The 23,830-nt window shown below is 38.3% G+C and overlaps 1 protein-coding gene across 2 annotated transcripts in view; it reads left to right on the forward strand.

The window, feature by feature from the left end:
* The window catches only part of CDH13 (cadherin 13), a 501,672-nt gene that overhangs the window by 431,195 nt on the left and 46,647 nt on the right, over positions 1 to 23,830 (forward strand). For both annotated transcript variants that reach the window (XM_063334708.1, XM_063334707.1), the window contains exons 9-10: positions 4,776 to 4,958; positions 5,959 to 6,212. In XM_063334708.1, the coding sequence (XP_063190778.1) occupies positions 4,776 to 4,958; positions 5,959 to 6,212 (437 nt within the window). The remainder of the gene's footprint in view (positions 1 to 4,775; positions 4,959 to 5,958; positions 6,213 to 23,830) is intronic.

Consider the following 23,830-nt stretch of genomic DNA (forward strand, 5'->3'; position numbering starts at 1 on the left):
AATGCAAACTGACATGCAGTTTTAATTTGTTTGTTCTTGACTGGGAATCACAGCATGCAGAATCTTAATGAGCCATAGGGTAGCGATCACCAATCCCAGACACGTTTATCTTGCACTGTGTTTGCTGCTTGTGGCAGCTCTTTAATTTGGGTATATCAGTACCCCACTCTGAGACAGTTACTTCATGGCTTCATAAAGGTGTTAAGGTTATTACTGCTCGTGCTGTTGCTGGACAGTAGACATTCAGGTGATTCTGATCCAGTTATGTTAATTTGTTCCTCTGTGCTCTGAGAAGCCAGTAAATAAAACCTCACTTACTGCAGAAGCTTTAATAAGGCTGTCAGATAAGAATCCAGTTTTCACGGAGGTTAGGTACCATTTCCAGTTTCCTTTGAGGCTGAGATGGGGTTAATGTCTGGATTCTCAGGTGATAACATTTTACAAAGTGGTCTTTTCATGTATCTGCCCCATGGCAGAAATTTGACAAGATTGTTTTTTCCTGAGACCCTACTGAGGCCTTTTGCTGTTCAGTGAGGGCTGTCACTGTAGGGTCCCACCAGTTTGCTGTAGAGCTCAGTGTGATTTGGCTCAGTGTTGTATTATATCCTGACTCCACCAGGAAACAGCTACTAAAATTAAGCCGTGGTTCAATTTGTTTCCCCACTTGACTTCTCCCTTTAGCAAGCCTTTGATGCAGGTCTAATTATTCTCAGTAGACACCTGCCATCTTGAATTTCCTATACTCAGTAAGATAAAATTCCTGTCAGCCTGGCACCATAATTTTTCATTTTACCTTCTCAAGCTTTGCACGTAGTTTGGAGAAGGTTTCCAAGATCGGGGGAAGGAGGAGTAGAGTTTGATAGCTGTACGGAGATACTTCTTCTGCTCAGAGCCATCCTGGGTGATGTTACATAGGCTGTTTTCTAACACATTGCTTTAAACGTTACTCGTCTCCTTGACACCCCTCTACTGAGTCCTTTGTTGTAAGAAATATAAACTGCTTGTTTTCAATCTCAGGGACCTCTATGCCTATCTTTGTGATCTCTCTAAAGGATGTCTAGTGGTCAATATCTACTTCCCATCAGTCCATCATGACAGCAACCATTGCTCACTCGTTACCTTTTCAAGTCTATTTATGCTTCCTTACAAGCTACACTCACACTCTTGGAGGAACTCTTCATCTACATCCATCACTGTATTTCCTTGATGTCTTTCAGTTCCCTGTTAAAAGTCTTATTTGTCTACAAAAACCTGATGATTAAAGCTAGACTGCTGGCCACTGTTGACTCATTGTTTCCTTCTAAGTTGCTATCAGTCTGTTGTCTGTCTTTCTGTCTTTTTTCATAAGCTTTTGGCTACAGAAAAAGGGGAAACGGGTCCTTTTTTTTCCCCTATGTTTATAAAATTCTCAATGTGGCAGAATGACTAGAATTTCTAGGCTGTATGCATGATGAACACAATAAAGGACAATATGGCATATCACTCCATAAAGCAAGTTACATATTCGAATGCTCAGTTGTAGTAAATGACCATAGCTCCTTCCAGCCAAATGCAACTCTGACCCAGGGTATTTGTCTTCTAAGTTATTATTTTTTTTATGTGGGTGCAGATGATAGCAGTTTAAATAAAGTACTGAACTCATCTATTTTATTCTTAATTTATAGTGGTGCTTAGGGGATGTGCAGATATTTAAAAGGAGTAAAATCAATTAACTTGTGATCCAATTATTTGTGTTAGTCACTATGGGGTTTTATTTTAGAGCACTGGATCAGACTCTCCCAGTTAAGCACTGGGCTTTGTGAATGTAAACCTTTCATTTTGAAATATTATGAACCTGTGTTTATATTTTCTCTATTTGCAAATCTAATTCCTATTTTAGTCCTTTCAGAGTTTTTTTAAATTCCCTTCTTTTGTTTTTGAAAAGCACCTAGTATAAATACAGCATATTTTTCTAAATATTAGGGAGTCTATTCTTTATATAAAGGTGGCTGAACAGGCAAAAGAGTTCACCTTCTAGGTTATATACACCATATTTTTCTAGGCCTCTCTATTTCACAGTAGATATTTGTCTTTTGCAATTACAAATCTGTGATTTATTACACTTTTTACAATATAAAGTTAGAGTAGACCCATGTGACACCTTCTGTGATTTGATCTTTCTGCTTTTTCATCCATCTTGAACAGATTTTAGTCTAATGTTCCAGGCAGCTTCAAATAAACGAACGCAGAGTTTATACGGTCATACCTAAAATGCAAAGAATGCTAGGGGTGAGTGTTCCACCACGCTTGGAATTATTTGGCTTGGCACAGCCTTTGCCTCTAGAAGTTGGGATTTCCTTGATCTGCAGGTGTCAGAAGCTCTGCAGTTTTATGTCCCCAGCAAGTCTCCGTGCCCTTTCTGCACTACTAACTCACTGCAATTGAAGCTACTGAGAACTCTTCCTAAGTAAGGAGGAAATAGGAATGTAGAAGAAAGCCAACCCTGGTTGAGATATCCTTGAATTAGATATCCTTAAACTGACCTTCAGTAATTTTTGAACTAGTTGGCACATCATGGCAACCTTTTCCATCGTAGTCTGGCACTGGTGGGGTAAGCATCATAAATTTATCTCACTGGCTTCACGATTATGTATCTGAATGAAACAGCCAGATCTTTAAATTTTTTACCGTAACAGGTCTTACTGTTCCCAAGGTGATCCAGGGAGTATTGAACACTTAATTGAATCAGACTAGTGGATTAAGGAATGGATTTTTCAGAAGGATCAATATGAACTAGGAGCAGATGCCCAGTCAAAACTAAGGGTTAGGTTCTTTAGGATTAGGTTTCTTGAATTCCAGTCACCTTTTTACATAGCTAAATAGGAATCGTTTGGTCCCAAACACTTGTTGGGAAAAATTCTGTCCCTTGTGGTTCTGACGTTTTGTTTTATACATGCTCAAGCTGAGACAATATGAAATAATACAAAAATATCAATCAGGCTAACCACTTATTTTTAATCAGAGGAAGAGGTGTCCAAATGTGCTTTCCAGTGACAGCATTTTGCTGAGCAGGACGGAATACAATCTTGGTAATCTTTCCTCTGTTATTTCCAAGATTCTTAATAGAGTTTTTCTTTTGATTTGTTTCAAAGCAAGTGAAAATATTGTTATATTATCTTTTAGAGTTAATTAAACTGCAAATGAGCTTAATGATCTGTCTGAAACAAAGCTCAATCACAGCCTGTTACATATTAACTACCAAAATCAAAAGAATCTTTAAATTCTTTGTTAAATATACCAAAGAAGATAGAAATAGCCAATCATTAATGTCGACCTTTTATAAAATCAGGTTTGAGGATGGAAAGCTTGAATTGAATGCATACACTCAAATTATACAGCTACATTGAAAAGGAGTTTGGAAATATAAGTCAAATCTATCGGAAGAAAGGAAAAAAAAGATAACTGAACACAGGAAAAGACATTGTTGTTTTCTCAGTATTTTACTATGAGGAAATCCATTTTACCTACTATTTGTCCCGATTGTGAAACCTATATATTAATAAAATGCATTTTCTGGATTCAGTATTCTCACAAAATCTTCTGTAGTGTTATGGCTTCATGTGGTCTGCAAAACAGAGCAAAAGATATTTAGTCTATTCAGGTCTTGAAGCCACTTGGGTGATTTTTGCCCTTGAGTGATACGTTGTCAGCCAAGAGGTAGCTTTTAAGCAGTGCACGTATGGCAAAGCCTATTTGTGTCATTAAAGTTTGTAATTTTGGACTTTTGAAGGCTTAATCCCTAGAAATGCTAAGATTTCCTAATGATCTATAATGGTACTGCTGATGTTCAGCACTTCTCAGGATTAGCTATGTTATCATTCTGGTTTATCCACCTATAAAGCAGGTATTATCTTATCACTCTTATATACAGTGCTTTTAGCGTGTCAGCCTCAAGTGCTTGAAAGGTGAGGAGTATTATTAAGTCTGACCCTTACAAGCTCTTCCAACGGTTTGCTTAATGTTTTTCCTACATAAATAAGAATGATGTTATACACTGTTTGTCTGGATAGTAAATTAGAATTTTCTCGTAGGGCTTGGCTTGCTGAATAGTACAACAACGCAACAAACTTCACAAGGTCATAAAAAATTCTTCCACTGGAAAAAGAAAGTAACACTGACTTTGAGTTATGCAGACAACGTGGTAGCATAAGGTGCAATTATTTTTGAGTGTCTTAGAGAAACCTCTCCAAAAACGGTGTGGGAACGCTTTTTGTGAAAAATGTTTCATGTATTAGTAAGTGTAGTGGAAAAGTGATATGGGTGGGGTAATTTATGAAAATAATAGTCTGAAATGCAAAACTGGATTATTTGTAAATAATAGTACGTTGGAGGGCAAGACTGGGCTATATTGGTCAGCTTCCTCTTCTGCTTAGCTATGCATATAGTTGCCTTTCCGCGAGCACGTGCACCTATGCAACACTGCATATATCTTCAGGATTCACTTTTCCGGTAATGTGAGATGAACTGGTGTTTTGTGATCAGAATCTTTCAAAGCTTGATTCCTATCACATTGCTGCCTATCTGCCATCTATTAAATGGAGAGCAGCTGTAATGTGCTACCTTATATTTCATGAGCGAGAATGTATTATTTAGAGCCTATAACATTCAGTTTCAGTCAAGGATTACATCTTTCTCCTGTTGTGGTAAATAATTAATGCTGGCTTGGATATTTCGTGTGCCTGTGTGTGGTCATTAATTGGAAATGGTAACAATTTCTGCTATGTTTTTTTTTCTAGTTTCAAGCCACAGTAAAGGAGGGAGTCACAGGTGTAATAGTAAACCTAACCGTTGGTGACCGAGATGACCCAGCAACTGGAGCATGGAGAGCCGTCTACACCATCATTAATGGAAATCCAGGGCAGAGTTTTGAAATCCACACCAATCCCCAGACTAATGAGGGAATGCTCTCTGTCGTCAAAGTAAGAACAATTTGCTGTCGTACTGTATTATTACTGTAAAATCCACTCACTGGATTTACTGCATGAGAGAAGGCACAGCAAGGATAAATTACTCAATAATATATAGTTGGCTTCCAGCCCTTGTCCAAACAATCTGTATAAGCCCTTCTTCTGGCACAGTAGCCTTGCTTCTTTAGTCATAAGGACCTGCCTGTTGATAATGATATTGCCATTGTGCTTAAATAATAACAACGCATTTTGCATTAAGCATCACAATTCATAGTGAGACTTTACAGCACATTTTCTTTGTGACTGAGGGTAAAATTAGAATTCAAGGGCCACATTTTGTTCTCAGTTAGAGAACACAGATGCAAATACCAAGGAAGTAAGGGACATGGCTTCAGACTGAACTGGAGAGCCGTCTTTGGTCCCACATTTCTAAAGTCTCATGGAAAAATTTGTTGCCTGTCTTTGTATGAAGATAATCCTATATCTCACGCTTTAAAAAAGAAAAAAAGAAAATAGCCCCGGTTGCTGCCTGTACCAGAATTTTCTTTGTTTGACTTCAATAGAGGCATTTTCAATTCTTAAGACAAATGGCATCTATTTCCATGGTGGTGCTTTTGATTTCAAGGTAGGAGTTGAGAAAATACCCCCATGTTACTTATCATAAGTAGCTACTAAGTGTGACTGGTTTGTTTGCTAAATGCGTATTACATCATAAATAAGCATGTATATATGAGAATTAAACTATATGTATGAGGTATGGCAAAGAAGTATATGCTCTTGGGTAGAGGGACATCTCCATCTGTCATGAAGTCCATAAAGTTCATTATCTTCAATGCACTTTATAGCCACCATTGTGTCTAATGCTAAACTCTCACCAAGTATCGGATGCAATGAATGCTGTTGTCCCTTGCTGGCTAATTCTATCTTCAGCAAGTTTGCAATGGATTACAATGAAAAAGTGGTAGGAAGTGTCTTTGTACCTTGCACTCTGATGCTATGATATGTTTTTCAGCCTTTGGACTATGAGATTTCAGCGTTTCACACACTGCTGATCAAAGTAGAAAACGAAGACCCGCTAATTCCAGACATAGCCTATGGCCCCAGTTCCACAGCAACAGTTCAGATCACTGTTGAGGATGTCAATGAAGGCCCAGTTTTCCACCCAAACCCAATGACAGTGACAAAACAAGAAAACATCCCTGTTGGCAGCGTTGTGTTAACAGTAAATGCCACTGATCCAGATACTTTGCAACATCAGACTATCAGGTGAGTGCAGTAGCCTCTAATTTTCATCCATCAAAAAGTGAGTATGTCTTTTGTGCCTGAGAATTTGCCTGCCAGTTACAGAATTAAATTAAAGTTGTTTGGGCTTTACAAAATAAGAAGTGGCAATTTTTTTTTTTCCTGCTATGGAGGGATGCAGATGAAAACAACAAACTGCATTAGACAGTGGGCAGTAGTTTTGTAGGCTATGAGATTACTGCAATAGAACAATCAAGTGTCTGGAGCAATAGCCATAGCTTTGCATAGTGTTTCAAAATTACTTTTAACCTGCTTGTTCATTCCTCTTCTTTCATGAGAGCCAGAGAAAACATGTAACAATTGAAAATGTGTATAGAAATAATTAATCTGTTTTACATATGCTTTAAGTCAGTTTGTGATCATTTATAATGTCCCTCAGTGAAATAATGACCATCCATCCACATTCAAGGGCTGAGAAAATATTTCCCAGTGAAACACTGAAGCTACAGTAAGCCAAGACTTGGCCTTGCCAAGGTAGATGAAAGGAAATTATTATTTCTATGCTATGATAATATAATCCACACGTGTGCCATGTTGCAAGGAGGAAACCTAGATATAAAGTGGTGCCATCATCTCCTATTTTGATCTTTTCTCAGCATTTGAGAATTGCAGGTTAGGCACTAAAACTAAAATCTATATCTGGGTTTAATTTTTCATTCTTCTTGTGAGTCCCGTTTCACCTGGATATCAACGTATATAAAAGGGCGTAAACATCCTTGTGAGAATGACTTCAAAGCTTTCCTTGAACAGTGTGCACTATTAATATATACCATAGACGTAGATTACTCTGCTGTCACAGGGTGATATTTAGCAGTGATTGTGCACTTCTTTAAGAAGGTTTGTCATATGTACCGTTCTCCAAAAAAAGAAAGCTACTGATCTTGAAGATGTTCTCTGTCAGTAACAAGCGTTGGTAAGCGTGCCATTGCAAAGGACCCCACTGACAGCCCTGGATTCAAATGATGAGAAGGTGAATTTAAGCAGGCGAGTGTGCTCTTCTCCAAGGAAGGAAGAAAAAGGCAAGGCATGTAATAAAAAGTGTCAATCCTCTGCATCACCTCAAAAATAATGGTTGATAGAGTACAAATGTTTCGGTTTTTATCAAAAATGCCTTTGAGTTCTGCCATTGAAATATCAGTTTGTGTGAAGGATGATTCTTAGCATGTCATTCCCCTTGTTTTCTAAATGTATTTATTTACAGAATGCATTTTTATTCTTAATTTTAGTTTTCGCTCCAAAGATTCCTTATGTCATTCCCTTTGGTCACACATATTTATGTCTATCAATGGAAAACCTATGGAATTTCTATTGCGTGTGCTGTGTGAACAATGTACATCACCCCAAACAAACAAAGTATATATCTTTTCAAAAGTGGAGAAGGATGAAAACAAAAGAACAACAGAGAATTAGTAACGTTACTTTTTTTACTTTCAACCTGTAACAGATGAGATATGTCTAACTGCAGGGATATTTTTAGTTAGTTTTCTATATAAAACTCGTAGGGGTTTTTTTCCTATATAAAACTTGATGATTATTTGTAATCAGGAAATTTAGTTATGCTACTAGATATAACATCATAAATGCATTCCAAAAACCATGAATAGTATACAGAAACCATTTGTGCCATTGTCCACATCTAGATTGAATTCTTTCTTTGAACATTGCGTATCTGAATCAGATTCAAATTACTTATCTCTTTGAAAAACATGGCTTACTTTGTAAAAATTCCTAAAGACAGCTGTACTTTTGAAGCAATTTTCTTTCTTATTCTTCAGCTTGAAGTATTTTTGCAGACTGAGAATTTCATTTAAAAGCTCAAACAAGCTGTCAAAAATGTATTACCCTGAAAAAAATATGGCTCAAAGTATTTGTAAGACTCAAAAGCATGTACCCTGAGCTCTAGCTATTTGTCTGCACATGATGAGCAGTGAACTTCCATGGTGCCAGCTCTTCTGCCATCTACTGAGGTTAACATTTCAAAGATAATCAAGGTAGAGCTAGAAACACCATCCTGGAAACAAGAACCACATGCTCATATTGACCAGCTAAATAATCCTGGCATCAAGATTAATCTTACACTAAATTATCCCTGTTTAAGACTAGGTTAACACTGACTTTCACAACTTTACCCAGATCTATGATTTCCTATGAAAAGGCTGCAAGGAGTATAGTGAGCTTTGGACTATGGATGTTGTAGAAAGGAAGAAGCAGACAGAACCTGTGATTTTTCCTGAACATATACCTTTGGGTGGAGAAAAATGTTTGCTCCGCTGCGATCACTCCCAGAAAGAAAAGGAACCTGTCCAAGTTGGATCACATTTCTTATATTCATTAACCTATTTATTTTTTTTCTAATTATTTAATTCCCTTTGCAGTTTCCAACATTTTTAGAATTAAAACATGAAAGAAATCCAGCAGGCCCCGTTTTAATTATAACCCAACAATTTATTAATAGAACAGTAATGAAGTTTCTGAAATTTGATTTCTTAATCAGGGATCATTGTTATTTTTGTGCCAGATTTAAGAGTTTAATTTTGGGTGCTTCTTCCCAACCTCTGAAATTTTAATCAGAAGTTTCAAGTGTACATGTCAATGAGAAGTTAAAGGCCAAATTTAATAACATTTTCCACCTTGGGAAATTAAAAGAAGCAGCTCACTCTCTGAAATCCATTATTAACAGTAGATCTTAATTAAACACAGTTACGGTCCTCAATATTTGTCTGTGTGAAGAGATTGGTTTCAGTATTTTTCCCTTTTTTGGATTCAACAAGTCCAGGATATTCAATAGTTAGACTTTTAACTATGTGTAAATAAGTTGTTTACTGCAGAGTATTTGTAATTTTTAATTAAAACAACGTTGTTCCCTGGCTTCATGGTTTATCATGGCAATGTATTTTTATTACCTACTGTGCTCTTGCATTTTAAATTATTTATATATTATTGAGGTATTTATTCTCAGTAAGCAATGTGACTCAATGCTTCAGAAATATCTTCACAAGAAAAGTTTATTATAGTTCTAAAGCATATCTAATTCATTAAGTAGAATTAAAATGCAGTATTTGAAGCTGGAGAACTTAGAAACGGAACCCAAACTGCAATGAGTTTGAGAATATGAAAGACTGCCAAAAATATCTGAAGCAATATATGTAAATGAGAGATATTTGTGTGTGTATGTCTCTCTGTGTGTGTAGTTTTTTTATCTGCACCTGAGTCCAGCTGACTCCATGTGGTATAAGTGGCTTCTGGAAGCATAAGTGCATTGTCTTAGCAGTAAAGTCTCAACTGTAGAAATTCGAAAGCCAATTTTTTACTTGGTAATTGACATCCTTTTGTTTGATTCTGGTCTCCTTATATGACCATATCATTGATTTAGTGGAATTACACAAACATGACACCAGTAAATCTCCATTTGTTTGAGATGAATCATTTCAGATTAGAATGGCCCATGATGGATCCAGCGACCCAGCTGCCTGTTAACCCGCAGCCTGCGGGTTCGACGGCTTTAGCGCTGCCGTTGGACTGGCTGGCTGTTTGATAGCTCAGCTGCTCTGGAAATGGGAGCAAGGTCATATTTACTGTGTCATCATTTCCAAATAACAGCTACTGGTCTATCAGAAAGGTGGATAGAATCTGTTTGTCATTAACATAAAGAGCATTTTTCTATACTGCAAACTAAATGTATATATTAATGAGGCTTTATCTTTGAACATCAGACCAGGGGGTGATAAGGCTGAATCTAACAGACACCGTATTAAAAGTGATTGTCTGTCTTTATTTCTCATTTCACCAGGAGCCATTGGACAATGGACTGGCTGTTGACTTTGGGAATGGAGAGTTTTACTACTGGGCCACACTTTGCTTTAGATTATGTCATCATAACTTTGGGCTCAGTATCTATAGAGTTGGTGGAAGTCAGTGGAAGTGTTTCAAACTCTATTGGTAGCAACCATGATCTGCATACTCCTCGCCCAAAAAAAATGTTTGCCTAAAATTCTGTAAAATAGTGCTGTAACTATGCTGAAGTGGGATTTATAGTTCAGTTGAGTTTCTTCCAAATCTCAAAGACTCGAGAAAACTAAGGAGAATTCACTGGAAAAAGCAAGTTTACTTCTGTTACATGTCTTTGCTGCCAATCACCACCCTTACATGTAGTGAATATATAAGCCATGGATTGCAAAGACAATCCAAATGGTTTTTTTATATCTCTTGCCAGGATTTTTTCAGAGATCCTGAACCCCCTTCTGAATAAGGATAAGGCTTCAAATCACAGTCCTCACAAACACTTAAGGGATCAATTTTGCTTACTTTGTTGCACATCAAGCCTTTTTAAAGCACTTTTGTTGCAGATGGAGGTCAGTAAACTTGTATTTTGGGATACACTACAATCACTTACAGAAGTACTATATAATGAGAGCAGGATAGAAAGTCTTAAAGAGTGAATGCTTATGAAGTAACACACTTAGTCATTGTTAAATATGTCTCCTAGAGTCTGAAGGACTTGTCTTTGATTCCTAACAACAGGAGATTTGTTATCCTTGTGCAGACAGAAGAATAGTTCTATTGTTATAAATGAATGGCTGAGCCATGCTCTCAGCATGCAGCACCGGAGTTTTTCACTGTAAGTTACACCCAAGAGCATCTCAAGTTGGCTCTGCAGTTTTATTTACGGCTTGCCTGAACCCAGCCATTGGGAATTTGTAGCACAACTCTAGATCTGAAGTTACTGTATATTGGACAGTGCACATTGTTTTTCTTTTCCTTTCTCATTTTTAAGTTAGAAGGAAAGCCAGGTAGAGAGGGAGTCTGCTCGAAGCAAAAAGTTTTTCTTCTTCTGTCTTTCCTGCAAAATTTTGAAAGATAGAAACACTAACTCCTGAGAGCTGCACGTACTGGGGTATCCAACAAGCAACATCAGAAAAGGAGGGGTTTAATCACTTCTGAAAGAACTTGGCCAGTTCCCTCACGCTACACAACTACCATCTGTAATTGCAGGTACTCACTAGTCAGCTGTTAGCTCAACAGTATTCTACAGAACGGTCTTTTAATGAAAGTGTTTCTTAAATGTGTTAATACCATCTGTGTAGGTAATCACTGCGAGATATATATGTTAGTATCACAATATTAGTATCTGTAGGGAAAAATGAATGAAAAAAGACATTGTCTTTTGTTATTGGTGGTGGTGTTTGACCAAACTGACTTCCACCTTTTGTTTACTGAACAATGTAAACAAACCCCTCTTTCCCCATACAGCAAACTCTTTAGGCCTACAGCAAGATGGGAAAGAAGCAAAATTGTTTCTGCAGTCATGCTGCGCCTTCTTTATTCTCCTCTCCTACCCATGACCACACCAATGTCACTCTGGAAGGGTGATAAAGGCTTCAGACTAAAATCAGGCCCTGTTTGTCCTGTTCAGAAGATGGTTTGTAGCTGGCCAGCACTGAGTCTGAATAAATGTGGAGGAAGCAGCTGGTAAAAAAAAAAAAGTTTCTGGTGGGAACTACTGAGATGAGACTGAAGAGAATAAATGACTGGAGTAAAATCCCAGTGCCAAGATAATTAAAATATCTGCCCAAGCTGGAAACCATGTCCTAAAAAAGCTATGGACATCATCTAATGCTGACCATTCGTGAAAGCCACTTTCAACTTTGTCAGCTTCAATATTGGAGCTATACTATACTAGACAGGAGGTTGTTTTCGTCAGAGCAGTAAACATCTGGTGGTGGTCTGCTTCCCAAAGTCTGTTATTCAGTCCCTTTACTGCTCATAGGCATTCCCTGGTTTGCTTAAGTTACAGCCAACCTGTCAACCCCTCCCTTTTAGTGCCTTGGGGAGTCCCTGGGAGTCCTTGATTTCTCAGTTGCTTCAGGTGTTTCTCCTACTGGTGAACACCTCTAAGTCTCCCCCGTTGTTTCTTTTTGCCCTCTTCTTACTGATATTCTCTGCCTCTCTGTTGGGACAGATGTTAGGCCTCTTCTCTCCTTGTCTGCTTTTGTATATCTTAATTTTTGGTGCTTAAGGACAATCCCATCTAACCAGTTGGTGCTAAGCTTTGGTATGCCAGCTTCTGCCTTGCAGGGAGGTGCGAGGACTCCCACGCTTGCTTTGTCTTATCTAAGCTAACATCTTGTCTTACTGCTTGGTTCTTCCTAGCAGTTGCCAAGGTTTGGGGGAAGATTAATGTACACAAACAGTTTGCTATAGCACCTATTTTTTCCTTACCCTCTTCTAGTAGAAAAGGAGGGAGACCAGAAGGCAAATTTTCAGCCAGACTGAATGAGGCCATTCTCCTGAAGAATAGTGTCCCTTTCCTGAGGAAAAAAAAGACCAATCCCTCTCTTGTTGTTTAGTCCCTGAAAGAGCAGAAGTGTCTGAATGAAATTAAAGGCTACCTAAAGCAGGGGTCCGAGGAATTCTCAATCCAGTGATTCATAGTTTTTCAGGGAATGCAGATACTTGAAGCCAAACTATATCACTTCTGATAATACTTGTCAGAAGATCGTATTCCTAAAATTTTCCATCTGCTCTACTCTGTTGGCGTAAATCATACTTAATATGTTGATATTAAAGCTCTAGATGATAGAATTGAGAATCTGTGTTTCCCTGTAATCAAATAAGCCATAGAAACCAGTTTTAACTTCTCTTGATATTACCTTAAGAATCCCAAATTCTTGATTAATAAGAATGAATGTAACATTTAAGGGGAGTTTAATTAGATCCTCTGTCTTTATCCTGCATAACAACATTATGCCACGTTATGATTTCAACCATGTCAGCACTCAGAGTGAATAGCTGTGAACTGTGAAATTATAGGGCACATTTTTCATGTCACTGACTAAACAATATTGCAGATCTTCTTGAGAAATATAACAATAGGATATCAGTCACAAGTTATGCTCGCAGTGGAAGTCAGATCTTGACAATAACTCACTTTGTCATTACTGTTCTCTTCTAGTTTCAGAAAAGGCAGGATTTTGCCTCTGGAAGAAGTAAAGAGTATCTTGATTATAATAAGTTGGCTATCAAGTTTGAGGGTGCTGTCTAAAGAGGCAAGTTGACAGGGAAGGCGATAGTATGAATTTCTGTTAATATTTTAAAGCCATTGAATTCTCGAGTCTCAGCCAAGTTAGATCGCGCATACGTGTCTGTACGTAGTTACAACTTTCAGTGGTGCTTTGACAGAAATTTATTTGGTGTTCTGCAAGATTGTAGCTCCAATGACCACAGTTATTTTATACGAGGGCAAAAGCTGGAAAACCAAGCACTCTAAAGTTTTCCAGGAAGACTGGTAGCACATCTAGGCCAGAATCCTGTGATCAAGTGGAACTATGTAATTAAACTATTCTTGTTCTTGTGGAGTTCAGCACTTCTTTCTTTAAAGCAGGTATAGATCTAAGATGACACCAGAGCAGGTGTTTTCTGGCATTTATGTCCTGATTGCAAAAGGGAAACACTGTAATTGTCTCATAGCTTTTTGCCCTGCTGTGAAGATAAGAGGTGCGAGTGTTATGGCTATATTTTATTAATTTGCTATCTCCCAAATAAGGGCAGAACAAACCATGGACACACAGCTCCGTGCCAAAATTCCCACTGAATCTGGGTATAGGCTTTCATCTTGGAGCAGAAGCTTTCCCAAATACACAGAACTTCTGCTGTATGTTTACAGCCGCTGCTCAACTCTAAAACATCCCTGCTCTGTGCATTTCAAGGCATAAAGAACCTCATCTTGTTTCAGAATCACAGACGGTTGGTTATTCGTGGAGTAGAATTCAAGTTCAGTGAGGAAATTGTCAGAAGGTTTAAGCACTCATTTTTACTAAATGGAGCTCTGCAATGTTACTGTAATGGGAAAAAAAGTCTTCTAGAGTTCAATTGGAATTTTTCTATTAACTTAGTAATAAGGATGCCAATTTCTGTAAAATAGTTTCTGAGTAAGAGTGAAATTATGCACTTTGTTAAGCAGCAGTAAGCCTGCTGATTCATTCTTGGTTCAAATGTGAATTGCTAAGGACTGACTTCTTCCTAATTTTATGACCGTTATGCTCTAGGTAAATATGCCTACAGAGACATGCATGTCTACTCTACAGAGATCTAGATAATTATTACCCTTGGGATCCCTTGGGGCAGCTCCATTGGGTAGTACTTAGCATAGCATTGCCTTGGAGGTACTAACCTGTGTCACCCAGATTTCATTGAATATTCCAAACCCTGGAGAATTTTTACACATTTACCTATTTTAATGGGCCTGTCAGAATAAGATTTCCTCGTTTTCTTTTCAAATGGGAAATTTCCAATAGAATTCTACCTGCCTAAGGGCCAGCCTCTCTGGAGATTGAGCCCTGGGTCATTGGTAGCATTTTATACATAAAAAACAAATGCAGCCACTGAGTTTATCTGATAGTGCTTCAGGGCTAAACTAAGAAATTTTTGTATTATTCGGGCACAAGGTTTGCAGTGTCAAAATGGAGCACTCAAAAGTTGCTTCTGGCCCTGGAAGCTTCTAAGTTAACTAGTGTTTTAAACACATTTTAATAGAGAAAGAAAACAACACTGTCTCAGCTTTCCATGTCTCCACATCAGTTGTGTTGCTAATTTAACTCAGGGAAACTGTTGCAGAGTTTGGTTTTTAAGTACAAGGAAAAAATAAAAAGCCCATGTTAGCTTTAATCGTTGTGTAACTGTCACCCTTTGAACGAGCTCTTCTTTGTGCAGCTGTGTGAGTTTTTTCATTTAACATCTGTCATTTCAGGACAGACGCCTTTAGTTTGAAAGGTCCTGAGGCCTCCGTGTTTTGTCTGTTGAATTAAAACATTGGGATTCGTCCCACAGTGATACTATGGGAATGCATTGAAGGCAGCTGGCGAAACATTCGGATCCCTAATGACAAGGGAAAAATGCATGGGAAGTTTAACTCTTGGGCATACAATCCATGGTTAAGTACCCTAGAGTAACTAAGACATAATAGTTAATAAGAAATTTAGGAGACGATTAAATACGTTGAATTTACAGAGCACTATATATTGTGTGCACTGAGTGCAGTAGGTATCAAGGAGAAAATAAAGCTGTATATATAAGATAAAATAGTGGAAGACTGTTGGTAAAGTATTTGTCTCAATGGTACTACACTGCAGTCAAGCAAGGCCTAAATATAAAGTTTATCAGCAGCTGTCAGTGTGGCAAATTAAAGTTAAACAAACTACTGTAATTCTTCCATTCCTTATCTTTGCAGTACTTAATCCCGTAACCTCTAATGAAAGCTCTTTCTGTGTCATAAATACTTACATGGAGCTTTTTCCTCCAACTTCTTCAGGTTTTCCATCGTTGGCCAGCAGATTTCTTAAATGACACACGTTTGTTATGTTGCTTAATGTAAGCCCCAGAAAGGGGCTTGGCTATTATGATGATGAACATGACATAAAAATTGTGCTGTATAGAGTAGATTTGTTGTAGGCAGTGTATCAGAGCAAGCATTCAGATGGACACAGGATACTTACCCTAACAAAAAAGGTGTTTTCTGACCTCTAAAGGAATATTACTGAGAACCGTTCAGCACAAACTCTTTATTTTAGCAAAAAAAGGATAATTTTCTTTGTAAAGAATGTCCTTTACTTATCTATTTCTTTGCAAAACACTGGGTTTTTCATAGGTCATATGTGTTGAAATATATATCTAAAAGGGCCATTTTCTCAATCGCGCTATACCTTGTGGCATCCTTTTCAGAAAATCTAGCAGAATTCAATTTCTGTCAGTATTCTCTATTAATATTTACATGTACAGGGCCGAATTTATGTTGCAGTAACATCCGTTAGACAAGGGATGTTGCAATGAATATCCACTGAGTGAACATAACTGAGTGTGGAATCTGACTTTTAATGTTTTTGTTCAACAAGTGAAAAGTAGTATTTAATTTTTCTAACATCCCTTAAAGGCAGAGGCGGGGGGCGGGGAATTCAGTGCAGCAACCTATAATGTAACCTAGACTTGATGGCATTATAAATAAAACTAAGACGTGGTTATACAGAGTCTTGAAAAGTGATGGGGGCCAGACAGGTAGGAGGGAAGTCCATGGATTTTAAAGTGTATTTGGACAGCTCGAATGCCTGAGAATCTGATTCATAGAGATTAGAAACGGTAAATCACGCTTCCCTTTTCATTTGCCATGGTCATTAAAGGTAGTGAGTTAGGCAAACAAAAGAAACTGGGCTAAAATAAAGAAAAAGATGTGACATGATATCACACATTGCTCCAACATTTAGGACAGAAAGTGGTTGCATGTTTTTTGTATAGTTCAGTGTACTCAGTCAAATAAACCTCAGATAGGAGATTAACTGTTATTACAAAAAGAATGAAAGAGAATTAATTAAGTTTCTTCTGTAAGAACTGCACCCATGAAGTGCGTAGTGTATTCAAAATCAGCTGGAAAAAAAGAAAACTTAATTTGTGTTATTATGAGCCAGGGATAAATGTGCCTTTTTCTTCATATTATAGGATTGGGCAGCAGTATGAATTTTTCTTGACTATTATATGCCTACATTATCACACATGCTACTGAATTTCTCACCTCCCCTTTCCTTCTTTGTTATTGCATGCTACAAGGTTGGAAAGTATTTTAACTCAATGGGGATTAATTCCTCTGGGCTACATAACTATACAAAAATTTCTTCACGGAAAGCTTTGTCAAGCATTGGAAGAGGCTGCCCAGGGAAGTGGTTGAGTCACCATCCCTGGAGGTGTTTAGAGGACGGGTAGACGTAGTGCTGAGGGGCATGGTTTAGTGGTGGGTTTGGCAGTCTTAGGTTAATGGTCGGACTCGATGATCTGGAAGGTCCCTTCCAACCTAAACTATTCTATGATTCTATAAAAAGCATCAAGATAGTCTGTTTTCCTACTACAAATACAGTTCTTTTCAAACAAAGCTAAACTAAAGAACTAAAAGGAAAAACATCTTAATTGCTGCAATTATAATGGCAGAGTGACATTTTATGGAATTAGTTGAGTTCTATTTCTATGGAAACAAAGTTATTAATTTGTTGGCTCTTCACTGATTTATAAAACCCTATGAGAATTACCAATTCTTCGGGATAGTCAGACCATTAACCAAACATTAGACAGCCTTCCATGTATTTTTCACATAGACATTGATATGAAGTTAACATTATTGTGTTTGTGTATTGTAATAGGCAACTGAAAACATGATCTGATGCTGAGCAATGGTAAGGATATGTTTATATCATCAATTTAGCACAAGTTTTTACATAAGCGCCTCTATAATTTTCCAGAAGTAATGTCTACACAGAGTAATTCTCGTATCTGTGTGAATAACTCATAAAATTTCCTTGAGAAATTCTTCATGGACAAATTTATTTGCATGCGCTTGTGTGTGTATAAAATACTTTTCATGAAGAAATGCTAGGAATTTAGAGGAAATATAGGAAAATGTAGGCTACTAAAAAAAAACAAAACAAAACAAACTTTACTAAAGGTGTAACACTTTTCCTTAAAAGACCCACATCCTTTATTTCTTACTCTTGCACTGACCTTTGGAGAACTCAGCCTTCATACTAGATGCTTCATAGGTTAAATAGCGAACAAGGAGTTAACTCATTGGGTGGCACCCAACTGTGACCCAAATCATTCTGATCTGATTCTGTTTCATTCTAAAATATTTTGTCTGGGTTTGGAAATCCCCGTATCTCCTCCCTAGAGGTAGCATTTAGGAAGTCCACATGAAGGGCTTTGAGCCAGGATAAACCTTTTATTCCCCATCTCCTCCCAGGGCCAGGTACTAGCAGCAACTTGAATTTCCAGCGTGCTGCTGTTGCTTCTGTCGAGCTCCCTGCTTCAGGGATCTGGTGGCGGGCAGGGGAGAGATGTAGTGGCATTTTGTTGGTTTAGAGCTGGCATCGATGTTGTGGTGGGTACAGGAGATGGGTTAGTGAAACCATCCGGCCTTGCTGATAAAGCTCTGCCCACGGGCGCCCATCCCAGACATTCAGAAACACCAGCTTAACGGGAAATGTGTAAATGTGTGTGCTGGGGGCTGTGTAATGGGGCAGGCGGGGGACGAGCAGGTCAATGGGAGCCGCAGGCTGCGGCAGCAGCAGCAGCAGCACATGGCTCTGTAGGGCAACAGGAGGGGCTGAGGGGTGATGCTGCGGGTTCCCACAGCTCTCCCTGGTGAACAAACCCTAAGAGATGTCAGTTATTAACTCAGTTGTTATTGTGAACTGACAACATGAAATATACTTGAGGGGATCAGCTCCACATTCAGCAAAGACTACAAATAATGGCTCAGACGGTGCTCTAATGCAAGAAAAAATGGGATTCTGGGTTGGATCAGGTTCAGCTCAACTCCGAGGATCAGTGTTTTCCTTTTACTCTGAAATCTGGATTCCAACGTGGATCTTTGCCACTCAAGATTATGCCTATCAAACACGTGAAAACACACTCTTACAATCGTAGGACTAGCAACCAGTGTCGCGCCAAAATCAGTTTCGGGAGAGGGAAACCTGCAGCAGCTGCATGTTTTATACTGGCTGTCACGTACATGTGGTTTAAACAGAGCTGGCGGGACAGTGCTGTGTGCTTCACGGGGAAAGGAGAGGGAGCGAGCAGCATTGGGGCTGGTTTTCCTGCCAGGCCCCGAGCTGCAACCTGCCAAGAAACTCAGAGGCTTTTCTAAGTCAGCAGAACATTATTGCTCTCCTATCATCTCTGGCGTTAACGGCGCTCGACTCAGAAATAGCTGAATCTTAGAAATAAGTCCGGTGCAAGTTTAGCCAACTCAGGAATGCCCCAGCTCTGTCAGCACAGCAAACTTCGATTACTTTTCTGGCAGTATCAGCTTCTTCACAGATTTTCTTTCTGAATTGCTACTTATTGCACGGTCAATTTATTGTGTGTTAATTTTTTTCCTTTCTTGTGCTGGTCCCTTTTTTCTTTTTCTTTTGTTGCTTAGCTAAGAAAAGCTAGTGGATATATTTATGCTGGTTCATCACAGTAAATATACTTTTATGTAAATTTTTTATCTGAAATACCTGATATAGCCAAGGGAACCCTATTTTATTTTTTTTTCTTGAAGAAAAAACTCTCAGAATGAGGATCCAGGTCTCAGGTAACTTTGTTTGAAGTATTTGGCCTTTATAATGAAATTTTTGTTTCACAGGGTTTCTTAGGAATAGGAAACTTGCCACAGGATTGACGTGATACCTTTTCTGTGAATCACTGGGTCTGTCCTTTACTGTAGTTACGTGTTCTTCATAGCAGATACTTCACATTCCTGGTTAAGGGATGAGTGTTTCCCACTTTATCCAAGACAGAGACTCAGCCTCTTGTTCTTCATCGCTTGGAAGCTTTCACTTTATCTTTTCTGCCGTTGACTTCACAGACTGAGCAGACGTTTCCATTCCTCTCTTTTACGTCTTTAACTAATCTCTTTTACAACTTTAACTAATGTTGTCTGGTGATTTCAAGGTTGAGGATCATGAGTCTGGAACACATTTTCTAACAAAACATCTATGTTGTTAATAATTTTGCTTTTTGTGCCTATGATCCAGATTTCTGTGCTAGAATAGGTTTCACCAAGCTACTACATTTTCAAGGTCTCATTAACTTTTAAGTAACTGTCCATTCAGCAATGTTTACAGTCTCTTTCAGCTCTCTTAACAGTTCAGAAGATTCCTTTATTTGGAATTGCACTATTTTGGCTAACACCCTTTTTTTTTCCCAGGTAGTAATTTTTTAAAAAAGGGGGGAAAAAAAAGCTATAGTTCATAAATACTGGGCGCACTTTTCCCTAGGAAAAGTTGCAGACTTTAAAAAAAGAAAAACACTGAAAAAAGCATCATCTTCCACCTTGAGAATCATAATTTCATCTTCTGCTAGAGGTAATTATTTTCTTTACTAGCAAGCATGACAAAAATACCTCACATTTTTTCAGGGTGACAAGGAGTTATTCCCCATCTCTGCGATAACCTAGTCCCAGTGTCTTCAAGATTTACTCTGGACTGTAATTCTTTGGAAAGTTTTGATGAGAAAAAGGCAACATGAGGGAAACAAAGGAGGCAAGTGGGTGTGAAAGAAACCACTGAAGCAGTGCCCAGGGGATGCCTGTGGCACTAACCTCTGCTTTGGAAGGCAGCAATATTGCGAAGCCTTAGATTGGCACGGGACATAAACTGTGCTAAAATGATTATTCAGCATATTCACCAATTCGTTACGCTTTCCTTTTGGAAATTAATTTGCAGAAACATTAATTCCCTTCCTTCGTTATGAGATGAATCCCAATCCCAAAGTTAATAGATGTTAATAGGGGCCAGGCCTGGATCTCGTGAATATGTTTGTGTCTCACAGGCTCAGGTTCCAATCCTGTGCTGGAGCAGAGACTCCCGGCTCCCCTGCCCTGTCCTGGGGGGATGCTTCCAGGTGAAAGTGTTTTCTCTGTGACTTTAGTATTAGCCAGGGCAAAACTGAGGTTTTTATGGCAGCTGGAGTAATCCCTTGCTGGTACCAGCCAGGATCCGCAGTCTGACAGGAGCTGTATTGATCCGGATGGACTAAAGCTTCGCAGTAGTGAGCCACTTCTCACCTCTTTTCTGCCCATCCCTTAGAAAAAAAATAACTCGCCCTGAATCTGCAGAAATGTGCTATTTCATGGTTGTGTTCAATAGTGACATTTTAGTAGTGAATCCGCTGGGCTCTTATAAAAAATTTCCTATCTCTTCAAGAGCTGCCGGGACGCCCGCTTGAAAGAGAAAGCAGCAAATGGATTTGCAGTGGGAGAAGCGGCTTTTGCTGGAAGCACAGTTGCAAAGAACTAGCATGTGCAGAAACTCGATAGAGTTACCCTGCCAAAACCTTCTCTAGGTAGTTTATAAAAGCACCTCCAGCTCATCTCACACTGATTAGCTTTTTAGCACAATTGCTACAATGAAAAAAACTTTTACTGATTTGCATGTGTCGACAATTATTCTAACAGTAACAACCTGATTATACTAGTGTGTTAGTCCCAGATATGGTGTATTATTCCCTAGCTTTAGGAATAATTCAGATAGTTATAGCCTCTGGGTTCATTTAACATAGCCCTAATCACTTATGATTAAAAAATACGTAAATGAGTTTGTGGATTTTTTTTGTTACACTTCAGCTTCTAGGATTTTTTGCCCTGAAGGAAAAAAAAAATTAAAATTAGGTCTTAGTATAAAGAAGCGTTTGAAAGAATATACAATAATAACAGAAAATATTTTCATAACATCTTATTTAACTGCCGCATTATTACAATTTTAGTATTTTCATTTGATTAATTGCTGTAGGTTTTGTGTTTGGGGTTTTTTTGTTATTCTAGTTGCAATGGCTCTGCTGTTCCTTTCTTCATGTTTACCAAGGGTTTTACTCCTATTGTTTCTCCACACAAATAACTAATTAGTCAACCATTTTCTCATCTGATATTTCTCAGTGGCAGGGGACTAGAAACTGATTTTCATCTAATTTTTCATTCTGTTTTGATCATATCATTGTAGATAGAGAATTGCGATGAAAGCCAACCTGTTAAATCATTGATGTCGCAAGCGAAATAAAGCTGAAACGATGAATCGTTTTGCTGAGATGGTGAGGTGGGGTGCGTCATTTTAAAAGTGTGGCCGCAGCCTTGCAAACTCTTCCCCCAGGGCACAGGAACCACTTCCAATGCTAAAATTTATGAGATTAGAGCCCCAGCCTGAAAAACGCCTGGTCACTAGTGCCTGAGCTAAAGGGGCTCGTTGCCTTCTACCCCTGAGGCAGAGTAGCACCAACATTTCTTTTTTTAGCACTGACTCTAATTTCCACTGTGCTCCCTCTGATTCAGCGAGTAGCGGGAGCCAATATTGGGTATCTATCGATCTGTCGTTAGCAGTACTCATTTGACCTTTTGTGCTGTCCCATATGCTCCGATTTGCCTGTATTGGCAATACTTCATTTTTACTTGAACGAGCCAAAAGCCGTTTCTGAGAGAGGTACGCTGCTTCGTTCTGTCGCTGGGTCTGCACTTGGCTCTGAGTGAAGCCACGAGAAAATTCCACAAATAGAGGTAACTCAGCATTATGATCTCCTCCCACCCATATAAAACAATATTTATATTGCAGCCTAGTTACTGCAAAAAACAGGGAAGTAAGCAAGTTTTTTTTGTTTGTTTGTTTGTTTTGTTTTTAAGCAAAATCATTCCTGCCAAGATTTGTTGCTTGTAGAAAATATACTTTAGGGGAAGAGGGCTTTAATTTTTATTATTTCTAGCTGATATTTTTTTTCATTACAATTTTAAATTGGAATTTTACTTTTGTAAACTGGAAATAGAATGTTACAGTGTTTCTAAATATAATGGCGTATTGGTACAGACCAAGTAGCGTCTAGAGTTTCCATTTGATTGTTTTGTCTGCCTTTTTAAATATATTGTATCCAAAAAATTACACTTTCAATTGTAAAAGTAAGAAGAAAAAAAACCTAATAGCTAAAATATTTTTGAAAAATCTGTATTCCACTGTCAGCAGATTTTCCTGTGACTTATTGACATGAGACAGATAGCAGTGGAAAGGCTGTAACAGAGACAAGTTGTCCTCCAAAGCATTGGGCAGACTCCTTTTCTTGCCATAAATATCTGTATATTACTCATAAACTGAAAGGGTGAGCGAAAGAAGGCTCAAATGGAAGCTTGTCCTAGAGAATATTCTGTGTTTATACAGCACAGAGGAGTTTTAGTAAAAATTGCTGAGCGTCTCCGGAGGTATGCTCAGCCCTCTCGTACCGCAGCATTCCTGCTCTGGTTATCTGTAACATACACATTTCTTTAGAACAAGCTGAAATGAGTTTTTCTTGAGACTGAATCAATGGAAAACTGATATTAACAACAAATGTCTGACCAAAACATGAATGTGTATAAACCTTAAGCCTTAAAAAGCAACATATATCAGTCTTGTGCAGCACCAGTGAATTTGGTGGTGTCTGTGTCCTGCCCATGTACATCCTAACAGATATGCATGCACTTGGGAGGGGATTATTACATTAATTCACGTGCCAGATTGGCATTGCAGCCAGAGAAGTATGATGCCTATTCAGATAGGGTTAGAATAAAGGATGTGCATGCTTATGTTTGTACATAAACTCCTAGAAACTTGAGAGACATTTCAGGAACACCCGGGAAATAACTGCTGCAGTGAGTTACTACAAAGGCTGTCATGCCTGACCTGCAGAGCTAAGCCATGCACCAGTGCGTAGCTAATGAATTCAGCCTGGAGTATGTCCAGTTTATCAAAGAGAAACATGAATTTTCAGTGACCAAAAATGTACAGAGTGGCGGAACATTGATGGGTTTTTTAATTTATTTTTTTAAATTGTACTCTAAGTTGACATTTCCAGCCTGCAAAAATACAGGCAGTCTTCAAGCCCATAAATCTGTTCCATGAAGCTGAAAAATGGCTATTGCATAAATCCACTATCTTCAGCAAGTTTAAAAACACATCTGACCTAATACCTTTCTCAACAGTGTTGCCAGAAAATGTGATTTATTTCAGGTTTTAGATTTGTTAATGATATGTTTATTCTGATTAATAATA

Source organism: Chroicocephalus ridibundus, chromosome 4 (genome assembly GCF_963924245.1).
Source record: "Chroicocephalus ridibundus chromosome 4, bChrRid1.1, whole genome shotgun sequence".
NCBI classification, from domain to species: Eukaryota; Metazoa; Chordata; class Aves; order Charadriiformes; family Laridae; genus Chroicocephalus; species Chroicocephalus ridibundus.